Source organism: Tachypleus tridentatus, chromosome 2 (assembly GCF_004210375.1).
Source record: "Tachypleus tridentatus isolate NWPU-2018 chromosome 2, ASM421037v1, whole genome shotgun sequence".
Taxonomy (NCBI): Eukaryota; Metazoa; Arthropoda; class Merostomata; order Xiphosura; family Limulidae; genus Tachypleus; species Tachypleus tridentatus.
The window spans coordinates 105,640,916-105,665,632 of record NC_134826.1 but is presented as its reverse complement, the minus strand read 5'-3'; the positions used below and the strand labels follow the sequence as shown (position 1 = coordinate 105,665,632).

The 24,717-nt window shown below is 32.9% G+C and overlaps 1 protein-coding gene and 1 long non-coding RNA gene across 3 annotated transcripts; one reads left to right on the top strand and one right to left on the bottom strand.

The window, feature by feature from the left end:
* Positions 1 to 239: 239 nt before the first annotated feature.
* LOC143244772 (uncharacterized) lies at positions 240 to 16,740 on the bottom strand. 2 transcript variants are annotated; one of them, XR_013025315.1, is made up of 4 exons: positions 16,561 to 16,740; positions 14,755 to 14,922; positions 11,051 to 11,251; positions 240 to 812 (listed from the first exon to the last, which is right to left on the bottom strand). It is a non-coding gene; the product is annotated as an uncharacterized LOC143244772 (long non-coding RNA). The 2 variants fall into 2 exon arrangements; XR_013025314.1 differs by lacking the exon at positions 240 to 812 and adding an exon at positions 9,973 to 10,206 and having other exon boundaries at positions 16,561 to 16,739.
* LOC143244771 (uncharacterized) lies at positions 16,099 to 19,126 on the top strand. The gene is made up of 2 exons (XM_076490067.1): positions 16,099 to 16,481; positions 17,170 to 19,126. Exon 2 carries the CDS (start codon positions 17,387 to 17,389, stop codon positions 17,852 to 17,854), a length of 468 nt encoding a protein of 155 aa, XP_076346182.1. The 5' UTR covers positions 16,099 to 16,481; positions 17,170 to 17,386; the 3' UTR covers positions 17,855 to 19,126.
* The last annotated feature ends 5,591 nt before the right edge of the window (positions 19,127 to 24,717 follow it).

Sequence of the window (24,717 nt, the reverse complement as noted above, 5' to 3'; positions counted from 1 at the left end):
TTTTGAAATCTAGTGTGTGAATTTTAAGAGAAATAGCTGACAAAACTAAGATGTTTACTTGAGTTACCCTTATTCATCGTCTTCAGCTGAACAAAACATGCTACAAACGTATTCACATTTTTAATAAATATAACCGGCAAATATCAACATGATTCACGTGAACGAACATGTTTATTACGCATCACTAGTCAACTTCAACATTATTCAAATGAACATGCATTTTTATTAAATATAATTGTCCAACATGAAATGGCTGGCATAAGCGTAGTTTTTATTAAACATAGTCAGACAGCTTGAAAATGATTCACACAAGTGTATATTTTTTATCAAATATAACTTGTAATCGCATTTTTTATTACTTCAATAATCTCCACGTAAAAAAGGAGCATATATATTATTTTTAAACTTTGTTTAATGGAGACTGGGGTTCAGTCTGAAAAATGTCTATGATCGTAAATAACATAACAATCAAGTTTACTGACCATATTGACAAGATTGTCGATATAAAATTAACTTTATCTTGTTTGTTTTTGTTGAAATCTGTCCAAAGATTTGCTAAATCTTCCTAATTTAAGTGAAGGATTAGGCCGCTCTTTACCAACGAAAAATGGGATTGAACGTAACATGTTAACGCTCTACGGCTGAAAGAACGAGCATGTTCATAGATGGGATTTCGAACTCACGTACTGCCAGGTCATGAAAAATGATGAAACTTCTTTATCTCTACGGGCTTCCACACATAATGAAAAGTCCGCGTCTCGAAGTCGAAAACATTTTTCTCTGCATTTTTCTTTATAAAATACAGAAATAATCTGAAATAAAGAAATGTATAAATTAAATACTGTTTTAATAATAGAATCTGTGGAGTGCTTTCAAATAGTCATAAAGAATGTTTTCATTTGAGCTAAGAAAATAAAATATGCTACTTCTCTGTTTTTTTTCAAACTCTCTCAACGCGCGCCATATTTGTTTATAAGTATTGTTTAATTGTAAAATTTTAAAATATGATAATATCAAACCCACCAGCCAAGTTCAAGTCCAGTAAAAGTTATGTTCCACTTTTGCCGCTAGGTACAAAAGTTTATACTCAACCAGTTGTCTAATAAAAGCCAAAAACATGCACTGACTGGTTTTGTCTACATGAAAAGTATTTTATGTGAAACCTGATCAGTAACATCAGACGTACTGAAAGAACCGGACAGTGAAAGCAAAGGAGGCAACTAACGACTCAAGAGGGCATCAGACGAGAATCTCCTAGTTATTGCTTTTAAACTTTGGTTGTTCTTCTAGATCATCTTCGTATGGATGACTGAAACGTATTGCTTATTTCTTCTTCTTTTTCCTTTTTTTTTTAACTTTTAACGTTAATCCCAAACATTTTGGGCGTTTGTTTCAGAAGGTGTATTAGAAAAAAAATTCACAAGATTTTCTTACCCTATACTGACGTCCAAGGTAAAGATGTTTTTATATAAGATAATGCTTAAACTGAGATAGTAAACCTTATAATCCTCTGACTTTTCCTTTTTTAGCATATAACTTACGTACAAATAAGAGATTGAAATTTGGATATTTTATTCTTATTTGTACCTTTTCCCTTTAACCATATAAGCCATGGATTATATGGTTTTTAATGTTAACGAATTTATATCGCCATTAGCAAAAATTGAGAAGACATGCTTCTTTGATTTGATGAATTTATTTCACCCATAATAACCAATCATATTGCAGAAATTCAAAAGACGACAGCGCACGGCTACACAATAAGCTATCTTGCAATACCATCAGCATCGATCAAACCCCAAACTTTAGAGCTAAACTTTAGGCTGAGTCACTAGTGATCAGATAATTCATCGTAAATACTGCATCCAATTAATTCTTTGAACATCATAGCCGAAGTGTTTGTTTTAATCACATAGATCGCATGAAAATACAGAGCAATTTAAATATATGCTTGAGAGATTTAATCAGTAACAGAATACATTGTTAATTCCAATGAATAAATTACTGTATTCTAAAAAAAAACAAACCCAAAAATGGTTGAGTTGATATATTTTGATGGTAACAAAATCGAAGTTATTAAATATGAAATATATTTCCTAGAGTGTAAGATACAATAAACAAATTAAATGAATTAAGTTCTATGATTGGGAGCAAGCCACATTGGGCTATCTGCTGTGACCTTTGTTTGTTCGTAATAAGCACAAAGCTACGAAATAGGTTATCTATGCTTTTCTCACGATTGGTATCGAAACGTGGTTCCTAGCGTTGTAAGTTCACTGTGCGGCATACCGTGTCCATCGCGGAGAATCAATCGCCCGATTATAGCGTTGTAAGTTCGTAAACTTACCGCTGGCCCACTGGAAGACAAATGACTTAGCAGAGATATTAGAAATTAAATATTAACATATTAGTTGAATTAGTATTGATATTAGTTATTAAAAAGTAATATATATTGAGCGATTTGTTTGTTTTTGGTTCGTTTTTGAAGGCAGCCCAGTTATCACCACCAACCGCCAAGTTTTGTGCTACTCTTTTACCAACGAATAGTAAGATTGACCGTCACATTATAACGTACCCACGGCTGAAGGAACTAGCATGTTTGGTGCGACAGGAATTCGAACCCGAGACCCTCTGATGACGAGTCGAGCGCCTTAATCACCTAGCCATACCGGGCCATATTGAGAGAATGAAAGGTGGTATTAGGTATTAAACTGTAATGAATTAAATGAGTTAGTATTGATTTTAGCAACCTTGCTCGCCTTTTGCAGCTGTGGGAGCGTTATAATTTGGTGGTCAATCCTACTATTCGTTCGTAAAATAGTAGCTCAAGAGTTGGCCTGGGTAGTGATGACTAACTGCCTTCCCTCTGGTCTTACACTACTAAATTAGGGACGGCTAGCGCAGATAGCCCTCGTGCTGCTTAGCGTGAAATTCGAAAAGCGAACCAAACATGAAGAATAATGTATTATATTTTAATATATAAATTAGCTTAAAATACTTGTGCTGTCTTACATGGTTCAATGAGACTTCAATATGAATCATGAAGAGGCCAACTACTTCCAGTGGAGGCGCCGTTAGGCCATCCACCCGTGAATTCTGAGCATATCTGCTACATTTGGCCCCGCTAACTTGTTAATGAGAGCATGGACAGTTCAAACATGGTACCACCGGGAACCTAAGGGAGCCCTGAACACAACATCTGATGCCAGGTTCGAGTTTAATGACCCTGACAACCCACAAATCACTAATATGGTGATTTTCCGGGCATGTATCAGCCTCTTTTGGTAAGAAGGTTCACCATATAGAAAAGAATCCCCATCTAGCGATCCCGAATTTGCCTGACAGGAAATTCGAACTGTGGGAAGGAGTTCACGGACAAACAATGTCAATTTATATGTATGTAGTTAATCAATGGTGGCTTTCTGCAGGCTTGCAAATTAAACAATAGCTGTTTCCCAAGATAAAAGCGAATGAGGATGGTGACACAAAAAAACCTGCATAGGATGCCATCATTATGTAATACTGAAGTAATAATGTGAAAAAAATATTTGAAAATTGAGGAAAACTAACTAATAATAATGCAAACAAAGTAAAAAATTATTCTTCAGGCTACTTTTAAAAAACAATAGGAAGTAAATTACAGGTGAAACATAAGAATTTCATTAATCTTCTTATTTAATATTACAAAATACAGTGGAAGTTCTTGAGTTCACCAAACAGTTAATATTTTGTGTGCCTCCCTTTTACTTTAATAACTACAGACAGTCTTTCAAGCATTGTTGCAACATATTTAATCAAAGTGTCCTTTGTGATTTTACTCCAAATTTCTGTAGCACATTCCTATTTTGTAGCATACTATATTTAAGTTTTTGATCTATCAAATCCGGATCTGCTCAATTGGATTGAGATCGGGGTTCTGTGAGGACCATTCAATCATTTGAATGACTCCAGCAGTTTCTTTCTTAGATAAATAATTTCTACAAAGGTTGGATGAGTGTTTCATTTCATTATCTTCTTGCTAGTAGTACTCTTTACTATAATACACAAAACACTGGGTATACAATTATGGATCAATACCTGATGCTATTTAGGCTGGTTCATTAATCTATCTATCTTGCAAATATTTCGTGTCGCCTAAATCATCACACTGCCTCTTACTCCCCTTCCCACATGGTAAGTATCTTTTACCCTTTTTTTCCGCCGGACGTAGAAAGACGAGTCGAGTCTCGCTGAGTGGGTATTTGGGTATTGATGTTAAATACCCAGAAGGGTCAGGTACATTAGATCTCTTCCTCCCTCCCGAACGTTGATAGCGTCTGTCGTTCAGGGATTTGTTTTATTGTAGTTTTGGGCCAGAGTAAAAGTATAACACCGTACTCAGGCCCATTTCAGGGCACAGTCCATGCATGGACGCACAAGAAAAGGTTTTTTTTTCCTTTAATTATTTCTTTTTTTTATTTTAATATATTTTCTGTATTTTTTTTCTTATTTCTAATTTTCATTTTGATTTTTTTGTATTTTTCATATATATATATATTTTTATTTATTTTCATTTAATATATATATATATTTTTGTATTTTTCTCCTTTTTCTTCTTATGTTGCTTTTCTCCATGGAGAAAATGCTACTACTACTAGTAGAAACAATAAAATTGAAAAAAAAATTATGAGAAAATTTAGGATCAATAAAAGAAAAACAAGGATTAAGTGTCTAGTGCAAGGTGGCCAGCTTGTGCGACATTCCTTAAATACATGTTAAAAGGGGGAGAGGAATTTAGGACTATTTACATCATGTACGTGACGCACGTTATTTAGAACTGTCGAGATCACAGATTAAGTCATTCTTATGCCAATTCTTATTGAAATATTTTAGAGAATTATGCAAGAGTCTTTCAGATATTGTGTCTATGTTTGCATACTTGTGCATGAATGTGGATGAAGTGCTACGTGGTACTTTATATGCCGAAGTTAGAACTGAATTTTGTATCCGTTAAGTTTCTGTAAATGTTTGGGTGCTATGTTAATCCAGGCAGGTGATGCATATTCTATTATGGGTCTAACGTACGTTTGTAGATTTTAAGTATATTGTCTGGTGATGTTCCTTGGTTTTTACGTGAAATACTTCTTGCATAGTTTGCTCTTTTCTAGATTCGTTTCAGTATATTTTTAATATGCGGTAACCACGTTATTTTGAATCGTAAGTTAGACCTAGAAATTTAGCAGAAGTAGCAGTCAGTAAAAGTGATCCATTCATGTAGAACTTTGGTGGATCTTTTTTCAGCTTATTGAGTCTGCTGAATAATATCACTTGGGTTTTCGGAATATTGATTTTAATTCTGTATTTCTGGCAGTATTTTTCGATGTTATTTATAACTGGTTGTAGGTTTGTTGCTGCAATTGAAGGAGTGGGGGCACTTTTCCAGACTGCTACATCGTCAGCAAACTGTGATGCAAAACCTAAATTTAGGTCCGACAGAGGCATATTACTCACATACATGATAAATAATATAGGGCTAACAACCCCTCCCTGCGGAATTCCTGCTTCGGGTGAAAAGGACCCTGAGTAGGCCCCATTCACATTTACTTTGCACTTTCGGTTTTCCAGAAAGTTGGACAGCCAACGAATAGTTTCCTGGGGTAAAGCCATTTCATGTAACCTATGACACAAACCATTATGCCACACTGTGTCAAAAGCTTTCTCAATATCGAGAAAGCAAGCTACAGTGCATTCGTTTTTGTTAAAGCTGTCACTAATTGATTCTGTAAGCCGAATCAGGTGGTCTGAAGTTTGGCGGTATTTTCGAAATCCGTTTTGAATTTCTGGTAATTTTGAATTTTATTCTAAGTATACTGAGAGACGATTATTAATTATCCTCTCTAATACTTTGCCAATACAACTGGTTAAGCTAATCGGGCGGTAGTTGTTTGGTTTTTCGCTGGCTTTCCTTCTTTCTGGAACATTAATATTATTGCTTCCTTCCAAGAAACGGGGATATATCCAGCTGATAATGATAGATTAAATAAAGCTGTTAAGTGTTCATATAATTTCTGAGTGCCGTGTTTTAGGAGGATAGCTTGAATACCATCTTCTCCAGGGGCTTTGTTTCTTGTGTTGTTAATAGCAGTTACGACTTCCGTTACAATGATATCTTTAATCAGTTGATGAGTGCTCCAGTCTTTTGTTTTCTCTTGATGTATAATAGTGTTGACTGGAAATATTGGTGTGTAAATGCTTTTGTTGTGATCAATAAAGTTATTAACTGTATTATAGAAATATCTGTTCAAGTCTGGTTCATGATGTGTCTTGAACGTGTTTTCTAGGTGTGTTTTTTTAAATATCTCAGCTTTTTCTATGTTAGTGTACGCTGTTTCTCCATCCAGTTCAAGTGGTGGGAATACTGTGTTTGTTGTTCCTGTATTCGTAAGTCTTTTTAAGTGTGTCCAAAATTGTATTGGATCAGTTTTGTGATTTAGTTCTGAACAGAAGGTGTCCCAGTTTTCTTGTTTTTGTTGTCGGATTAAATGTCGTATCTTATTCCTTATAGTGTTGATCTGTGTTTTAAGTGTGGGGTTGCGATTTTGTATGTACTGTCTGCGGAGTATACGTCTGACGAGAAAACTACTTGTAGAGAAAATTATCTATTTAAAAACGGTTGGTATGGGTAGAGAAAGCACTCGTATAAAAGCGAACAACGTTTCGACCTTCTTCGGTCATCGTCAGGTTCACAAAGAAAGAAAGGGTTACTGACCAGTAGCTGACCACATGTTTGAAGGCTGTTATGTAATTGAGTGTATTATTGTGAACCTGACGATGACCGAAGAAAGTCGAAACGTTGTTCGCTCCTCTACTAATGCTTTCTATACTTATAGAAGCCGTTTTTAAATATATAATTTGGAGATTAAAGTAAATGTTTTTTAACTGCTACTCAACCACATGTTCCATTCTCGTGTAGTCTTTTTGATATTATAGATCTGGTCACTTTTATGCCATTCTCAGAAGTATTAAGTATTCTTACCCTAGTTCATTCAATTTTCAACAGAGAAAAGTGAAGCATTATTGCAGTGTTGAAATTTACATTCTGTAATGGTCGTTTATCTAAGCTTGAGATCAGTGGCGGTCTTCCTTCTGTCCCGAAGGCTACATAAACGAAGATACTTAACATCAGTTTCATAAAGTTTAGGTGTTCTACCTCTTCCTTTCCGATTTACTAATTTACCTCTGTCAGACTTACGATCTAAAATACACTTGTCAGTGTTTTGAGAGAATTTCAAATTCGCTGCAATTTGTCGAAGAGTTCAACCAGGATCAAGTAAGGCTTTGTGCGAGATCTCTACGCTTTTTGGGCTGTGGTATGACAACAAAATTAAATATATACTGTTAAATATTATCTATATCAAGATTTAGGGTGGAGTGCTATTAAATTTAATTTTTCCAGCATATAACGGTATCATATGCCAAATCTTTGCTAGCTTTTTTCTATGTAGTTAATACACTATGTGGGGAGGAGGGTTCCACGACAGTTATTTCAGACCCTAAATTTGATCAGTATGTTCATGCAATCAGAGTTCTTATGACATGCCTTTGATACAAGTTTACGGAAATTCTAAAAAATGATAAGTATTCTTACCCTGTTTCATTTAATTATTAACGGGGATCAGTAAAGCATTACTATGGTTGTTTTTTTTTATTTTGTAATGGTATGGAAGAATTAGTCCCATAAAATAAAATGAATGACAAAGCATTCCCTTGTTCTAACACTTTTTCACAGTATTGTTTAGTAATGCTTTAGGTAAAAGTTAGTGTAGGAACAAGAAGTTCAAACAACTTGTATGTGTATTTGAAATATATTGATATATTAGTTTACATTTTATTTTACAGTTTGTAAGACATACTGAAGAGATATAATGAGAAACATTTCATATAACCTCCATAATAAAAGATAAAAAAAACAACAGTATTAACTTCAGGAATTTAGTAAATCATATTCCAAAGTGTTTTGTGGGTTTCTACAATGCGATCATCAGTTCTTTGGCATTACGCTTATTACTTTTACTATGGTCACAAAACAATCAAGTTGGTGATGTGAATAAGTATGGGATTCATAAAGTAAAAAGGGTGCTAATAAATGTAATGGTACTGGTGAGTAATATATCTTAGAAGCTAAAGACATGAAATTTAACATGAATGTTAAAATGTATACTATTGTTATTAATGGCTTTAAATTTTTCCTTAAAGCTATATATTAGAATTATTAATTTATTTCGAATTCAGGTGTAATATTAATGGTAAACATTACGTTAGTTTAATATCGTGACCGACTTTAAGTATAATTGGTTTTTGTTTCCAAGTATTTAAAAATAACGCTTATAACGCTAAACACCGAGTTTCGATACTTGTTGTAAATAGAGTACAAATAGCTCATTTTGTCTTTATCCTTATCAACAACAAAAAAACAAAACTATGGACTAAATCGCCGCAGTTTAAAATGCTTAATAATTCTAAATTAAACATTTCTGCTGTAAATTTGATCACGATATTAAATTGAATAATTGAAAGTGAACCTTATCACTTCAATTTCAGAATAATATTAAGACGATAGATGTGTAAATACAACTAAGTAATTGTCAATTATAAAGTGTTTTCAATCTAAATATTATATCAATTTCTACCTTATTTCGAATAATAGCAAAATTTGATTTTAGCGTAGATATTTAGTTGTTTTATATATTAGTTTGACTTGATATTAACCACAAAAATGCAAAATGAGCTACCTCTGTCGTACCCACCACAGGGATCGAACCAAGAATTTTAGCATTATAAGCTTGCAAGATTTGTGTCGAATCACCGGAAGTTGTATATAATGGTACATTTACGATCCTATCAAAATAGTTGGTTACTGATGTTGGTTTTAGATTTAAGGTAAACTTCACACGAGGTTGTTAAAGTATACTTGGAAGCTTCCTGTTGTTACAGGCATACTCTGCTGAGCTGTAATACTACGTGTTCAAAGAACTACATTAGCCACCCACACTCGAAGTATTAGAAAATATTATGTGTTAACATATTTATGTTTATGAAAAAGTCAATAAGGGCACCTGCTGCCATCGGCAATTATGAACTACTCATTAGAGAGACGAAAGCCAGTTGGTACTAACCTTTCACATACCACCAATGGCTACCATTTCCGAAATACAAAGCTCTGCCTACCATCGGACCAGCCTTTGCCATGTTAAAACATTACCCATATCTATCATGGGGGAAAATAAATACCAGATTTGAAGATATTTATAATAGACACAACCATAAATCAAAATGTTGTCTCTGGGTATGACGTTACTGTAATTGTATAACAAGCATCTATATTATTTTTTCTGTAAGAATATTCGTTGTTTGAGTTCTTTCTTATGCCACATAAAATGTAAACCAAGTGCATATTTCTGTTGGTGATGACAGTAAGTAGCATTTGCTACATTGTTTATTAATGACAGCAAGACGATTCTATATTATTTGCAGGGGGGGAATTCCCAGCACAAATTTTTAAAGAGATACACATTCTAATAATGTTTTATGCTTTATTATATGCTTTTGATTTCTCAGTTTTCTCATTTTTAAAACATTGTATTATTTAGTAAAGTAATAGACGTCATTTTAGACAATCTCGTCACGCTATTCGTGCGAAACTGCACCTGAAAAGACGTCATCCAAAAATGGAAAGTTCGTCCTCTTCTTCTCTTAATTTTCTGGGAGAATTATCATCATAACAAAACTTAAATCTGTTTGAAGACATCAGACGAGGTTTTCTGAGGTCACGGAGAAGTAAAATACTAAAAGACGACTTACCATAAAAGACGGAAGTTAATCTTTTTTCTTTTTTTTTGGTGTACGTGTGTAAGAAGAATAGTCACTTGAAAACTACAGCTAAAGAAAAAAGTTCGTTTTTTTTTAATTTCGCACAAAACTACTCGACGACCGTTGGTTTAGAACACACAACCCAGTGTTATTTAATTGTTTATATCATTGTTTAGTTACATTGTTCGATTGCACAATAATGTACGTTCTGACGAGACTAACAACTTATTGTACAGTAAAATAAACATCAATCAACTTCTAGCTTTACCATTCACATGAAAGTTACTAAAGCCACTCCATGGGAAAGTTAGACCAACTCTCTGAGATTTACTTCCAGGTTTCTATTGCCCACAGAGTCTATAATAGACAGTAATTAAGAAAGTAAAATATTACTCTATTTAAAACTGACCAGTGTTGGATTTCTACACAGTCTAAAAATACACATTAATCTTGATATTTTAGAGAGAGAAGAAAAGAAGTTATATAACAGTAACATTGATATTTAAACTATCAAATTTCGAAACTATTTAACTATGTATAACATAAATTTGGTATCTCAAAAGCAACTTAGTTACTTCTAGAATCCGCATTTCTTAAGGAATGTGGTTATTACACATATAGATATTTCTCAAATAATACGGACACTTCTAAAACAATTTTAGTATTTCTGGAACAGATTGCATATTTCTGAAATTGCTTAATTATTTCGTAAATAATATAGATGCTTCTAGAATATTCCGGACACTTCTAAAACAGTTTAGTTATTTCTGGAATACATTATATGTTTCTGTAACAGTATGATTATTTTGGAAACTAAGTAGATATTTTTGGAACACCCTAAATACTTCTAAAGCAGTGTATGGTTATTTTGAAAACAATTAATATATTTCAAGCATTCCTGATACATTTAAAACAAGGTACTTACTTTTAGAACAGACATGTATTATATTATAATGTAATGTAGCTTTGGAATGACGATTAGTTTAAGAATTGTGAATAAAAAAGAATTGTACTGTGACTGTCTGCTCATAGCTGTCCCTAATTTTGAATTTGTGTGTGTAGTAAAGTCACTCTATATTACGAGTTCCAACATCTTAATCATGGACAATATCTTAATTCTTGCAGAGAGAAAAAAAGGTAATTTCTGTACCAACAAATAATTTATTCATTAGAAGGCAAAAAAATAGTAAATAGTACTCACCACCAACACTTTGGATACTGTTGTCTGATTGAATAGCGAACTTTAACCGTCACACTTAGAGCACATCCTTGGCCTTATACTGAGAAGCGCCTTTTGTAGCAATGAATTGCAAACTATGCTTGGCCCATTGTTTGGAATAAAACGTATACCACAAAAAGAGGAACCTTACTAACATTCCAAAATAGCCTTCCTGGTATTTTACTGCAATAAAAGAACGGAAGATTTTTGGGTTTTTTTATGATTACAGAGCGAAATCAGAAAAAAAAACACCATAAATAGTTGGAGATTTGCTCCTTTTAGGATCTAAAAAGAAATATTACAATGAAAACTACACTGCAGATAAGTACTTTCTATTTTAAAGATTGCGTACCCTTCTTTGGTAACTTACTGCGTTGTCTGTACGTGCTTATGAACATTAAAGTTCATTATTCACATTGACAACTAATTATGAGTCTTCGAGTTTGCTATCAGCGTAAAGAGTGAACTTTTATACATCCTTGAGATAGAGTTGTTATTTTATTTATGTTAATTATATTTTGTAATAAACAACATATAGCATTATGAAGGCCCGGCATGGCCAGGTGGGTTAAGGCGTTCGACTCGTAGTCTGAGGGTCGCAGGTTCGAATCCCCGTCGCACCAATCATGCTCGCCCTTTCCGCCGTGGGAGTGTTATAATATGACAGTTAATCCCACTATTCGTTGGTAAAAGGGTAGCCCAACAGTTGGTGGTGGGTGGTGATGACTAACGCAGATAACCCTCTAGTAGCTTTGCGCAAAATTTAAAAAACAAACAAGCATTATGAAAGTTCAAAGTAATATCTTTCTCTTATATAAAAAAAAAAAATGGTCTGTGCTTATTCAAGCCATAGAGTACGTTATATTAAAAAGCAACATCGAATAATCAAATTAGAAATTCACGCGAGAATCACAGCCGATGTAAAATCTTGGCGGAACCGAATGTATCAGGACTGTATTTTGTCATTGTCGGCCATTTATTAGGTAGTTGATATGACTGAAAACAGATCGCTTTTCGAAAGGGTATCTAACTAGCCTTTCTGATACAAAATATTCATTTAGTCAGACTACAAAACGTGTTCAGATATAACGTTTAAAATTTCAAAGTGAAGATATTCTTGGTTCTTAATTGTACCTGAAAACAAAGGAATATGGATCATTTTAGTGTATCAGAATCATCCAGAATGAGACGTACAACAAATCATGCCACAGGAATGATGAGAAAAGTGTGACATCTTGTAAAATGTGGTAATTCACGAACACAAACACTAGTAGTAAAATCTATCCACAAGCCAAGGCACCAGTATACAACACAATCAAGAAGGATTTCCATCTGAAAAAGTAACACACGTCACTTAAATATAAGTAGTTTTCACAAAATATCCATTCAACCATCATATATGGTTGAATGGCACAGCGATATGTCTGCGAACTTACAGCGCTAGAAATCGTGTTTCGATACTCGTGGTGAGCAGAGGACATGCAGCGCATTATGAAGCTTTGTGTTTAATTATAAACAACAAAACAACACATATATCTTAATAAGCAGCTGAAAAATGAAATGGATATTTATGCTATTCCGTATGAAAACATTCCAGTCAAGTTGCTGAGATTGTTTATTTCTGTGCGACTAGATTGTTGTAATGGACACTGGGAAACCGTCGTTTTCGTATACTACATAGCCTATAAAAAGGAAGCAGGAAGGTGTTTTATGCTTTTGATATGATAGTCTTACGGCGAAGCGTTTTGCAATAGAAAATATACTATCAGAATATGACAGAAAATTATGAGATGAACTGTAATAACGCTGTAGGCTTTATTTTTGAGGGTTATGTTTAAATCAGTGTTTTATTTTAATCTTTCTTGAGCATTTACCAAATAATTTTCGTACAAAGAAAAATTTAACATTTTGATAATTGTCATGAGCAAAAGACCTATACATGTATATTTGTGTGTATTGTATTTTCAGTGTTACATGTGTAAGTCCGGGTGACTAGTAAAAGTGTCACATGAACATAACGTGTTTTCTCAAACTTGTATGTATAGGACATATTTTCATTATTAGTGTTTAGTTTACAAGATCTGTAGCTTATATATTCTAGATGTATAAAATCTATTATTTATGAAACTATTACATGTATAAGATAATTGTATTGTTAAAGCTTCATATGTATAATCTGTGTTATTGAAATGTTACATTTGCTGTGAAACTTTTCATTATAAATTGAGTATACTGACTATTCAGTTTATAAAAAAAAAATGATTAAGTTTCACTTGTAAATTTGGCTCCTTGTTTGTTTTATTTTCTCTGAGCAGGTGTTGAACCCTTTAAAAAGCGAGATACTACGCCGTTAATAAAACTTGTATGTTTTAAAAACATTACATCGTAAAGGCCTGGCATGGCCTGGTGGTTAGGGCGCTCGATTTGCATTCTGAGGGTTATGTGTTCAAATCCTCGTCACCAAACAAACATTTTTCCCATTAATAAGCGTTTATCGCAATTACTGCTTCCAAGGTTTATAGTATACTAATTGTAGCAAACCAAAAGCCTCAGTGGTGACGAAAAACCTACTTGTAGAGAAAAATATATATGTAAAAACGGCTGGTTTGGATTGAGAACATTTTTTATGCAGAGGAGCGAACAACGTTTCGACCTTCTTTGGTCATCGTCAGGTTCACAAAGAAAGAAAGAGGTAACTGACCGAAAGCTGACCACATGTTTGAAGGGGGTCGAAATGTTGTTCGCTCCTCTGCATAAAAAATTTTCTCAACCCAAACCAGCCGTTTTTTACATATATATAATACACCTTATTACTCTCATATTTTACTGTGATAAAGGATAATATCTATCATATTTTCAAATGTGATAAGTAATACACAATATCCATCATGTATCTAAGTAGATTATACAAAACTTGGAACATCTACCACATCGTTTTTTCTTTCTTACATTCAATATGAGAACATTTGGGATGTCTATAACCGTGATAACTATTTTACAAGTTTTTCAACATTCAATATTTCTTTAGCTGCAATAGGTCACAGACAGTACTGTATATCCAAAAAGTCTTTGAACTATGGTAGGTAACTGGTTTGTTAAGTACTGTTTAATAATTGTATATAACTATATTTTCTATAATAGTTCATATAAATAATATTTAGTTAAAAATATTAAACACAATCTGAACAAACAAAATCTTTACAACATCAACTTTAGTCATAGATACACTCTCAGATTGCCCATGAAGAAGAAAGGTTCACCTTTCGAAAGCGTTCGGGTTATAGGATTTTTATTAATTACTATCAAGACTTATTGAACCTACGTGTTTTTTCTAATATCATTTATCTACAGAAATTCAAATATTATATAACACATTTAAAGCATTTCGATTAATTACTCCACGTATAAAATAAATAGTTTGCTTAATGTAGTTAGATGTGTTTCACACTTTAGCCTCTTCGACTTAGAGCTTTGAGAATCCTTATTGTACTGGAAGAGAAATTATTCAAAATATACAGCAAACAGTGATAGGTGGTTTCATCTATTGCACTAACTATTATATATTAAACCAGACTTTTAATAGTGTTTTTTCTATTAAAATAGTAGTTTTAATACAATAAAGCAAACATTTATTTCATTGTAACTGAACCGAAATATAATACATTAAAAAAGCCACTTAGACCTACCAGCTAGTTTCTTCTTTTCCAGCGTGCAAGCACAGCAGATTGTTTTACAATAACGGAGACAACATACCTAACCTCGAGAACCCGTGTTACAAGTGCTTTTGTGATGGTAATACTCTCCACTGTTCATTGGTTAATTGCAGCTTCCGCACTGCCTCTGAACCAGAGTACCTGGATGGAGAATGTTGTTCTAATTATGAAAACTGCTCACTGTCTTGTAAGTATCCAACTTGATGTTAAATTCTGTTGCTGCAACTATTTTTACTTGGTTATTACCACCCTGCGATCATACATATTAATTACATATTTCTCCTTGTGAATATATTAAAATCCATCTTTTTTAATACAGAAATATAGTTCTTATATATTAGCAAAATAATCAAATTAGGTAGAATAAGAATAAACGATTTATCTATATGGTGTGAAGTTGTTTCAAATCTTATTATTTTATCAGCTGAGATACTTGACTTACACAGTCGTGTCCCACATTTTGTCGGCTGAAACATCTCATTTGCTAGCCTTAGTCATCGCATGCGTCGTGAGATGAACATGTCCGAAGGTCACATATTTGTCTGTTTCTACTTAAATGACACAAATGAAGAACGAACTTTGGTTAAGGCACAAAAGCTTGGACAATTTTAACTATAGGAATAGGTTTGTCCAGGTTATCTGATTAACACAACATTACTCTTTCTACATGCGTTCTAACAACATCAAAACCTCAGGTGGATTCAGAATACGGCACCTTATTAGATAGTTCGTAACATTCTGGTGTTTATACTGGTAATATGTTTGTATTCTTTCTTGCTAGTGTAGACAAAATTGTTTTTCCTTAGGCGTATGTGACTTGTTAGCGAACAATTTCAACAATAAAAAACAGCACACAGTCCACTTGATTAAATAAGTATATTCAAAAAAGCCATATATATATATATACAATCATTTATTACATAGTAAATCACCACAGTTGTGGCCAGAACTTTATATAATCGTCTCTTTTCACCAAAATCTGTACAAGCTGGTTCAGTTACGTCAGAACATAATTGACAAGGCGAATTATTTTCCTATGCACTGTTGTTATGATACAATTGGTTATAATTTCATTTATATTACACTGTTGGTTGCCATAGTTGTATCCAGTCTTTTAAATAATTATCTAATTTCTTTAAAAATCTACACAGGTTTGTTCATTTACTTTAGAACATAATTTAAAATACAACTTATTTTTTTCTACTCTGTTGTCAAAATATGCGATATTTTCACTTCAAAATAAGCGCCACTATACGCTTTTTATTGCTAAACGAATAAACACACACTCCAGCTCTATCTGTCAATTTAACTGACTAACTCTCTATCTTTGTATGACTTATTCAAACTATATTTTGCACGTGTATTTATGGCCTAATCGAGGTTTAGAACTTTCTACAAGTTACGAATATTATGATGTAATATTATTTATTACATATATTGTAATATATTATCAAAACAACGAGAAGACCTAAAGGGTACTAGTAACGTGACGCAATAATACAAGAAGTACCAATTCACAACACTTGAACTATATAACGTGTGATTCGTATACAGTCACGTAACCAAACCTGTGATAAACTATCACTTCTAATAACCAAATTTAATACTAACGCTATACTTAAACAGAAACAGTAGCATATATCTAAAACTGAGCTAAAAGACGTAAGAAGACTCATTTTAAGCTGCTCTCTGGCCAAAACGTAAGTTCTAGCATTAGCCATTTACTTATAACATCAATTGTATTATTAAAAAAATTTTTAGCTGCGGATATTGACCCACCTTACATCTAAATAATACAATGGCAGGCTGATCTTCAATGCATCCAAGTTAAAACGCACAGTTGAAATTGTGTTAGCTATTGATACATTATAAGAATGAAAATTAAATTTTAACATACATGTGCGAAGAAAGATGTTGCTAACTGGTTGTTTTCCCGTTGTTTAAGTTTCTGAGAGTCACTTTTATATCGCGGTCACAGATCCAAAGTACAGAGTGCGTGTTTTTTTTTGTTGTTGTTGTACAAATTGTGCTCAGGACTTGAATCATCAGATTCGTATTCTATATTTTTTGGAATATAGTAATAATAACATTAATTTTTGTACATTTTGAGTAGGAAAAATAAATGCTGCATTTGCAAGTAAAACAGTATTTACACATTAATTATCAATCAATATGTTGATAAAGGAAAAAAGTTTTCAATAAATGATTCTCTCCATCGTCATTTTTTATTAGATTGTTGTATAAAATATGGTTGATAAAATAACTATAAAGATATTTTAGCATGCATGAAATATCAAATCTGATTAAATTTAGTATTGTACTTAACAAGTATTTTATATGATACATTCTATAACAATCTGAATTTGATAAATATTTGTTTCATTCCAGTACCAACTTCACTGATCAAATACTCCAACGTTCAACAGCTACATGATGTCAAGTCACAGAATGAAGATTATATGTAACAAATATCTGATGAAATTAAAACTGTAGCTGTAGAGAGTGAACATGACTTCATGAAACAAGAAGTTGGTCAGAATGAAGAAAAACCTGTATAACCTGTAATGTACAAATAAACCTAAATACCCTGTAGTTCAAAATACAGATGAACCTTTCCCTACATGTAGGTGAGCTTGTAAATGAAGATGTGAGGGATAATATAAAGCCTTTAGTTGAAAAGGTGAACGATACTGTACAAGATGCAGAAGAACCTAAACAACCTGTAGTTCAAGATATAGGAGATATTATGCAACTCGTAGTTCCAGACGAAGATGAACCTGTTCAGCTTGCAGTTCAAAATATGGAGAAATCTCAAAGACCTATAGTTCAAGATGCAACAGAATCTGCATATCAAGATGAAAATAAATCTGAACAGCTTTTGGTTCAAGATGTTTATGGACCTAAAAAACCTGAAACTCAAGACGTAATTCAAGATGCAAATGATACAGTACAGCTTGTTTTGCAAGATGTTAATAAGATTACTGTCAACGATGTGAATGTCACTAAGGTTCCAGTTTCAAGAGTGAATGGATCTGAAAATATTTTGAGTGGTGAATCAGAAAAAAGGAGGTGAAACATTCTCTCCTGATGACTGATGGTCTTCCAGTAGCTTCAGAAAACGATTCTCACGTTGATCCTAGTGTCAGTTCTAACAAAGAAACGACTCAACAAATATCTGGTAATAATGAATTAACTTATGAAAGTGTATTTAATGAAAATGGTTATTCCTTTCTTGACAATGAAGAAACTCAACCACACGGTCAAATTGAAAATTATCTTTTGAGCTTTCTAGAAGACCATTAGAGACATCAGAAAAGAATGCTTTTCTTTTGTTTTCTCTACCACCACCAAAAATATCGCCTTCAGAACCACTCTAATCTGAAACTGAAATCTTAGTGATTTTTGTTTCATTTTGACCATGTGGTTAGGTTTCTTCATTGTCAAGAAAGGAATAACCACTGCTGTGATATCAGTAGAAGTGTTTATGACATCTGAGCCACAAAGTTCAGAAGAAAGAATCATCCAACGAAAAACAAATGTACTAGAAGAAGATAAACAGTCAGAAGTGCATAACCTTATAGCTAATTAGTCTGTAAACAACAATATTCCAAGTACACAAGAAGAAAACACAGACTTACAGTCTATAAGATCGGAGACACATCATGATGATAGTTCTTCTGGAAAACAGATGTGTTTGTTTTTCTTATAGCAAAGCCACAGTGGGCTATCTGGTGAGCCCACCGAGGGGAATCGAACCCTTGATTTTAGCGTTGTAAATCCGTAGACATACCGCTGTACTAGCGGGGACTGGAAAACAAGATAATAATGTACATCACAGGGAGAGTAATGTAAATCAAAACAATGATGTACAATATATCAATTTCAATGAGACAGATGTAAGTAGCGAAACTATCTTCTTTCCTATAATATGGAATTACTACACTTTATGCATCCACTCAAAATGACCAGATCAACTCAATATATACAAACAATCTGACAAAGAGTTTAGATCAACAATATCAGGAACTGTGGATCATGGCAGACTTGGCAGTGCAACTAAGAAATAAAAAAAGGTGTAAACATTATCATAACAACAACAGCGAGCCAGGTGGTCACACTATTTTGAATCTAAAGATATAACTAGTACAATTACAAAGGTTAATATATTGCAAAATATAATGGTGGGTATTGACATCAAAGGTAAATAATATACAGTGATGCCAACACTGCATAAAATCAAAACTATGAGCAAAATAACGAAAGAATGAAACCCTCTGATCAGTTAAAAAAATAAACTCTGCTCTATTGAATAATGTACTGTTCAGGAAAAAAAAAACATACTGAAGAGAAACTGTTAGCTTGTAATGTATTTACGGACAAAATACATAAGCAAACTTTCATACGCGCACACAGTGAACATTGCAAAAGTAAAATTATTTCAAATGGAAGACGTTAAAAAAAAGGATACACACTTGATTCAAAGATATAAAAGTATATGATGATATATTATTTGAAAAAAAACAACAAATGCCTGTAATAATTCAGATTTCTGTTTCAGAAAATCTAGTATGAATACATACCATTTATAATATTCACTGCGGGGAATACTTGTAAATTTATAATATTCACTACGGGGAATACTTTTAAATTTATAATATTCACTACGGAAATACTTGTAAATTTATAATATTCACTACGGGGAATACTTTTAAATTTATAATATTCACTACGGAAATACTTGTAAATTTATAATATTCACTACGGGGAATACTTTTAAATTTATAATATTCACTACGGAAATACTTGTAAATTTATAATATTCACTACGGAAATACTTTTAAATTTATAATATTCACTACGGAAATACTTGTAACTTTATAATATTCACTACGGAAATACTTGTAAATTTATAATATTCACTACGGGGAATACTTTTAAATTTATAATATTCACTACGGGGAATACTTGTAAATTTATAATATTCACTACGGAAATACTTGTAAATTTATAATATTCACTACGGGGAATACTTTTAAATTTATAATATTCACTACGGGGAATACTTTTAAATTTCTATTTTGATAACGTTCTTTTGTCACTCTTACTTTTTTTTGTCTCTTTGTTATTATTGTTGTTCTGTCACGGTACAAGAAATAAAATCACTATTATCACTTACTTTTTGATTTCGTGTTTTTCATTTCATGTATATCGTTATCTTGAAGCATGTGATTGTTTGAATGAAGTACATAAATGGAAGAATTAGTTTCAGTGAGTAATAACAGTTTCCAACATTTCACCATAGAGATTCATTTAATAAAATATTTTAGAAACTTACACAGTTTGTCGCGCTATCTAGTAAGTTTAGCTGATAACTGAAGAAATTCCTGGGTAACTCGTGATACAGAAATTCTAATGTTTCAAAAGAAACTGCATTTTTTAATGGTTTATATAGAAAGTTAAACGTTAGAATCCCTCTTTGTGGAAATTTTATACCTTCTATATATTTAGCATATGGCTTAAGACATTTTCTTTCATTCGCTTCTTTCCTATTATAAACATAAAAACAATTTTTTTTACTTTATTTATAGTTGAGAATTGGCTCTTTGTACAAACATTAATATCTGTTTGGAAACTTCAGGCTTGTCTTACATTAATTAACTTGGATAAAAAGCTACAGGGCTCACACATATATCTAGTTAATACATCTCTTTTTTCTTTGCTTTTATAAGCAATTTTCAAGGCTTTATAAACTTCTCTGTTTTCAAAATATTTTAATCAATTATTGTTATTATTTTTAGCGTAAAATTACACAGTGAGCTATCTGCACTCCGTATACTACGGAGATTTGACAATCAGTTTTAAAATAGTAAGTCAGGAAACTTAACACTGATTATAAGGGGAGGATTTATTCAATCAAGAAAAAAAAGATCATTATGAATAAATTTTAATATTTAGAAGAAGAAAGTTCTAAGGTTTAGTTTTAACAATAAAACTTGATTTAACGTGTAAATATGTTTTCAGGATAAAAGGTTATACTTAAATTAAATGAGGAAAACTATTTAAAATACATAAGCACGTATAAGAAACAAAATCTTCATCAAATCTAATATCGTGATCAGGATTACTGTGGAAATGTGTTTTTAAAGCAATTGCGACTGTAATGTTTCAACTCATTAGAGTGCTACCTTCAAGAAATGTATGATTAGCGATAAATATAAATTCAAAATGTAATGGCTATCTTCTGCAGTGCACGCTTTCATTGTCAAGCTGCTCACAATGTTAAATGTAATAAAACTTCTGAGATACATACGCAGCTTTGATCTTTTCGTTTTGTTTTTAGTTGTTTGTTTTGTGTCAGAATTTTAGCGTTTAGAATTTACCATAGAACTGTAATCTCCTTCCATGCGCCTAGTAAAGTCATCCGACTGAAAAAAAAAAAGTTGTCAGCAAAATATTCGGAGAAAGGACCCAATGACGTTTGGACTTCCCAAAACGTACGTCCCGCTCACTTGCGACGACTATGTTAAAATGTCACAGACAATCATTATTAGGCATGTGAGCCTTTATAATTAATTAAAAGATCCCTCGGTGGATCAGTGGTAAGTTTATAAGTGAGAACGCTAAAATACGGGGCTCGATTATACGTCATTGACACAGAACAGATAAGCCAATGTATAACTTTAGACTAGAACAAACAAACAAGCAAATCATAAAATGATAAGTTTCAAAAACATCATCAGAATTATAGAATTAATTATTGTGTGATTATTAATCTTGTCAAGATAAAATAACTATTATTTGAGTAATAATCGTACGTTGCCCTACACTAAATAAAAAGGTACTTTTTAATAGATATTAAACTAGCATAGATATACTCTGACGGGGCGGTTATTAACACTGAATGACATATGTTACGAGTTATTTTATTATATAATTCTCCCCTACAATAATAAAAAAATAATTATCTCCAAAGCTATTGAACTTTTCATTTTGGAACAACACAAACAAACAGCCACACACACGCACAAATTACTGTATCAGAACAAACTTCCTCTGTTGGAGTACTTAAACATAATGACACGTATATCATTCAAATAATCTAACTGCCCCTCCCCCATAAAACAACAACAAACTTACATATTCCAAAATAACCTAGAGTTTACTACAATATAAAAATATTAGGGATCGGATGAGTCTAGACGCAAAAATTAATTCAGGTTAAAAATGTATATTGTATATTATCAGAATACCCTCGTTATATTCTGTAAAATAATTAAAAAACACCAGAACCAATTGTGATTTTTGTGAAGTATCAAAATACCCACTGCACAAAACCTGAACCTCACATATATTAGTTAATTACTGGAATTGTTATGCAGAAACATCTAAGATACTTATTCCCACGTCAGTGTTGACAGCAAACACTGAATAAATTATATATGTAAAAACAGCTGCTATGGATAGAGAAAGCACTATGTAGAGGGGATCCTCTAATATAGTAGCCGTTTTTACATATATAATTTTCTCTACAAGCGAGCTTTCTCGTCACAAACGCTGAATAAGCTGAACATCGTTATAACAGTCACCGATCTCATTGGGCCAATCAATCACATTTTGACAGCTGCAAGGAATCTATTCTAGCCATGTCATAATGTAAACGGACAAAATATTTTTGGGAGGGAAATGCTTGGATCTAAAGGGAGTACTTTTACGTTAAAAGCTGAATTTTTTTCATTTTAGGTGGGAACGTGGCTAGTTTTGTGTGAGTGATAATATGGTAATTTACTAACTTAACGAATATGATGATTGACTATTTATTGTTCATGGGTGATGAACCAGAATAGTTTAACCCTTTACTGAGAAGAAACAGTGGATTTTTCACAGGATACAGTAAATCTGAAAATACACCACCCTCTCCCAGGCTCTGGTATGTCTTAATGCCATCAGTACTAGCAAATCACCTCACCCACATTACCCCAACAGAGAAGACAATTCAAGACATGTGTGTATATGACTTATATATATTACTGGTATTGAACACAGTCATACATCATATTTTAGTGTTTTATTGACATTCCACTTCTAGTTTCATTGCATACATGCTTTGAAAGAGTTCTCCTCATGAACAGAACATCTACATCCTGCAAGATGAAACATGGACTGAGAAATACGACCACCAAACAAACTCTGACAACATCTATAAAACTTCATTCTCATGAAACACAGATGAAAACATGGGTGCTAATCACAATTTGTGTCAATGGTGATTAAATATTTTATATCTCTGGAGGTTAGATATCAAGGTTATCAGTCTCTGTGAAGTTGTTTGAAGAGAGGGTGATAACTTTGGTGAACTTTGTTTTTGTTTTGATGTATTCTTACTCAGTAATGTGAGGTTCCAAATTGGCCTGTAAAGTGTTGTGTAAACTATATGAGGAAACTCTTCAAGGATCATGATTGCAACTGGTTAACAGACATGAAACACTATCTATCTGAATTCTGTAAACTGCTTAATATAAAGTTCACGATGCCACATTGGTATGTATCAAACGGATGGCTGCCCCTCTACGAAGCTTCTTTCAGAGTCTGAAAATATTGAATACACTTATTATGTTGTATTATGTCTTCTTATCATTTATATGCAGATAGTACTCACTACATACTATTGAAACTAGCCATCTAGAAAGAGAGAATCAGTGAGATCAGGAATTTGCTGATCACAATAGCGAGATTGTTCCATGGGAATAGGAGAACACTGTTGATCGTAATTTCTATTCTTCAGTGTTTCCAGTGTCGAAAAACCTATATGGGCATATTCCAAACATCTGAGCCCTTGGTACAAAAACTGCATAACAAACAAATAGATGTCTTCAAACAATTCTTCTCATGTTATGTGATTCAAAAGATGAATGATGGAAAATCTCCAACATAGTTGAAGAAGATGGACTTTACGGTACCTTGAACAAAAAAAAAACATGTTCACAAGCATTACAGTAAAAGAGATTATGAAAGAAATATTGTGAAGACAAAGTTTATTGAGCAAGTTTTTGTTGCTTTTGTAACATGTGCCAAATATATGCAAGGCAAGTTGCCCTTAAATAATCACCGTCACACCAATCATGCTCGCCTTCTCAGCCGTGGAAACGTTAAAATGTGACGGTCAATCCCACTATTCGTTGGTAAAAGAGTAACCCAAGAGTTGGCGGTGGGTGGTGATGACTAGCTGCTTTCCATATAGTCTTAAACTACTAAATTAGGGACGGCTAGCGCAGTTAGCCCTGGTGTAGCTTTGCGCGAAATTAAAACCAAACCTTAGGTAATCCACTCTTGCGGACATTATCAGACATTGACCCAGAGGCATCGGGACATAAACAGTATTGCTGAAAAGTGAAAGCATTGCCACAGTTCATTTCACGTCAGCATTTGTATACAGGAGAGAGTTAACATATAAAAGAGATACCCTGGAAAAGAAATATCAATGCCAAATTTAGAACCAAAATTAATCACCAAGATAAAAACGAAAACAAGCAAAGAAACTTGCTTGTCTGGAACATGATATCACACTGAAATAAAAAAATGAGACAGCTGGGAATGATAACCTGTACTGTCTATTTTGTAGTGACCATAATTATTTCTATGTTATAATTTTGATGTTCTGCATGCATATCTCACATGATTTGTCTCCTTAATGTTTTTTGTTTATGGTATACTATCAGGAGATGAAAATGTAAGCTACATCCAAAATGTTTTTCTTGTCTATTTCCCTCCACATGGATTAAATAATTTGCAAACTCTCAATAAACTGAACTAATAAATAATGTGGTGGATGTATGTATGTCAGAATATTTCACTAGATTGTTGCAGTAATGATACACAGCTCAAAATGCTTATAGTGCTAAGACAGTTCATACATATGTATAGGAAGTAAAATTTTGT

Excerpts from the sequence above, each read along its gene's own strand:
- LOC143244771 (XM_076490067.1), top strand. The coding sequence starts at position 17,387 with ATGAACCTTTCCCTACATGTAGGTGAGCTTGTAAATGAAGATGTGAGG.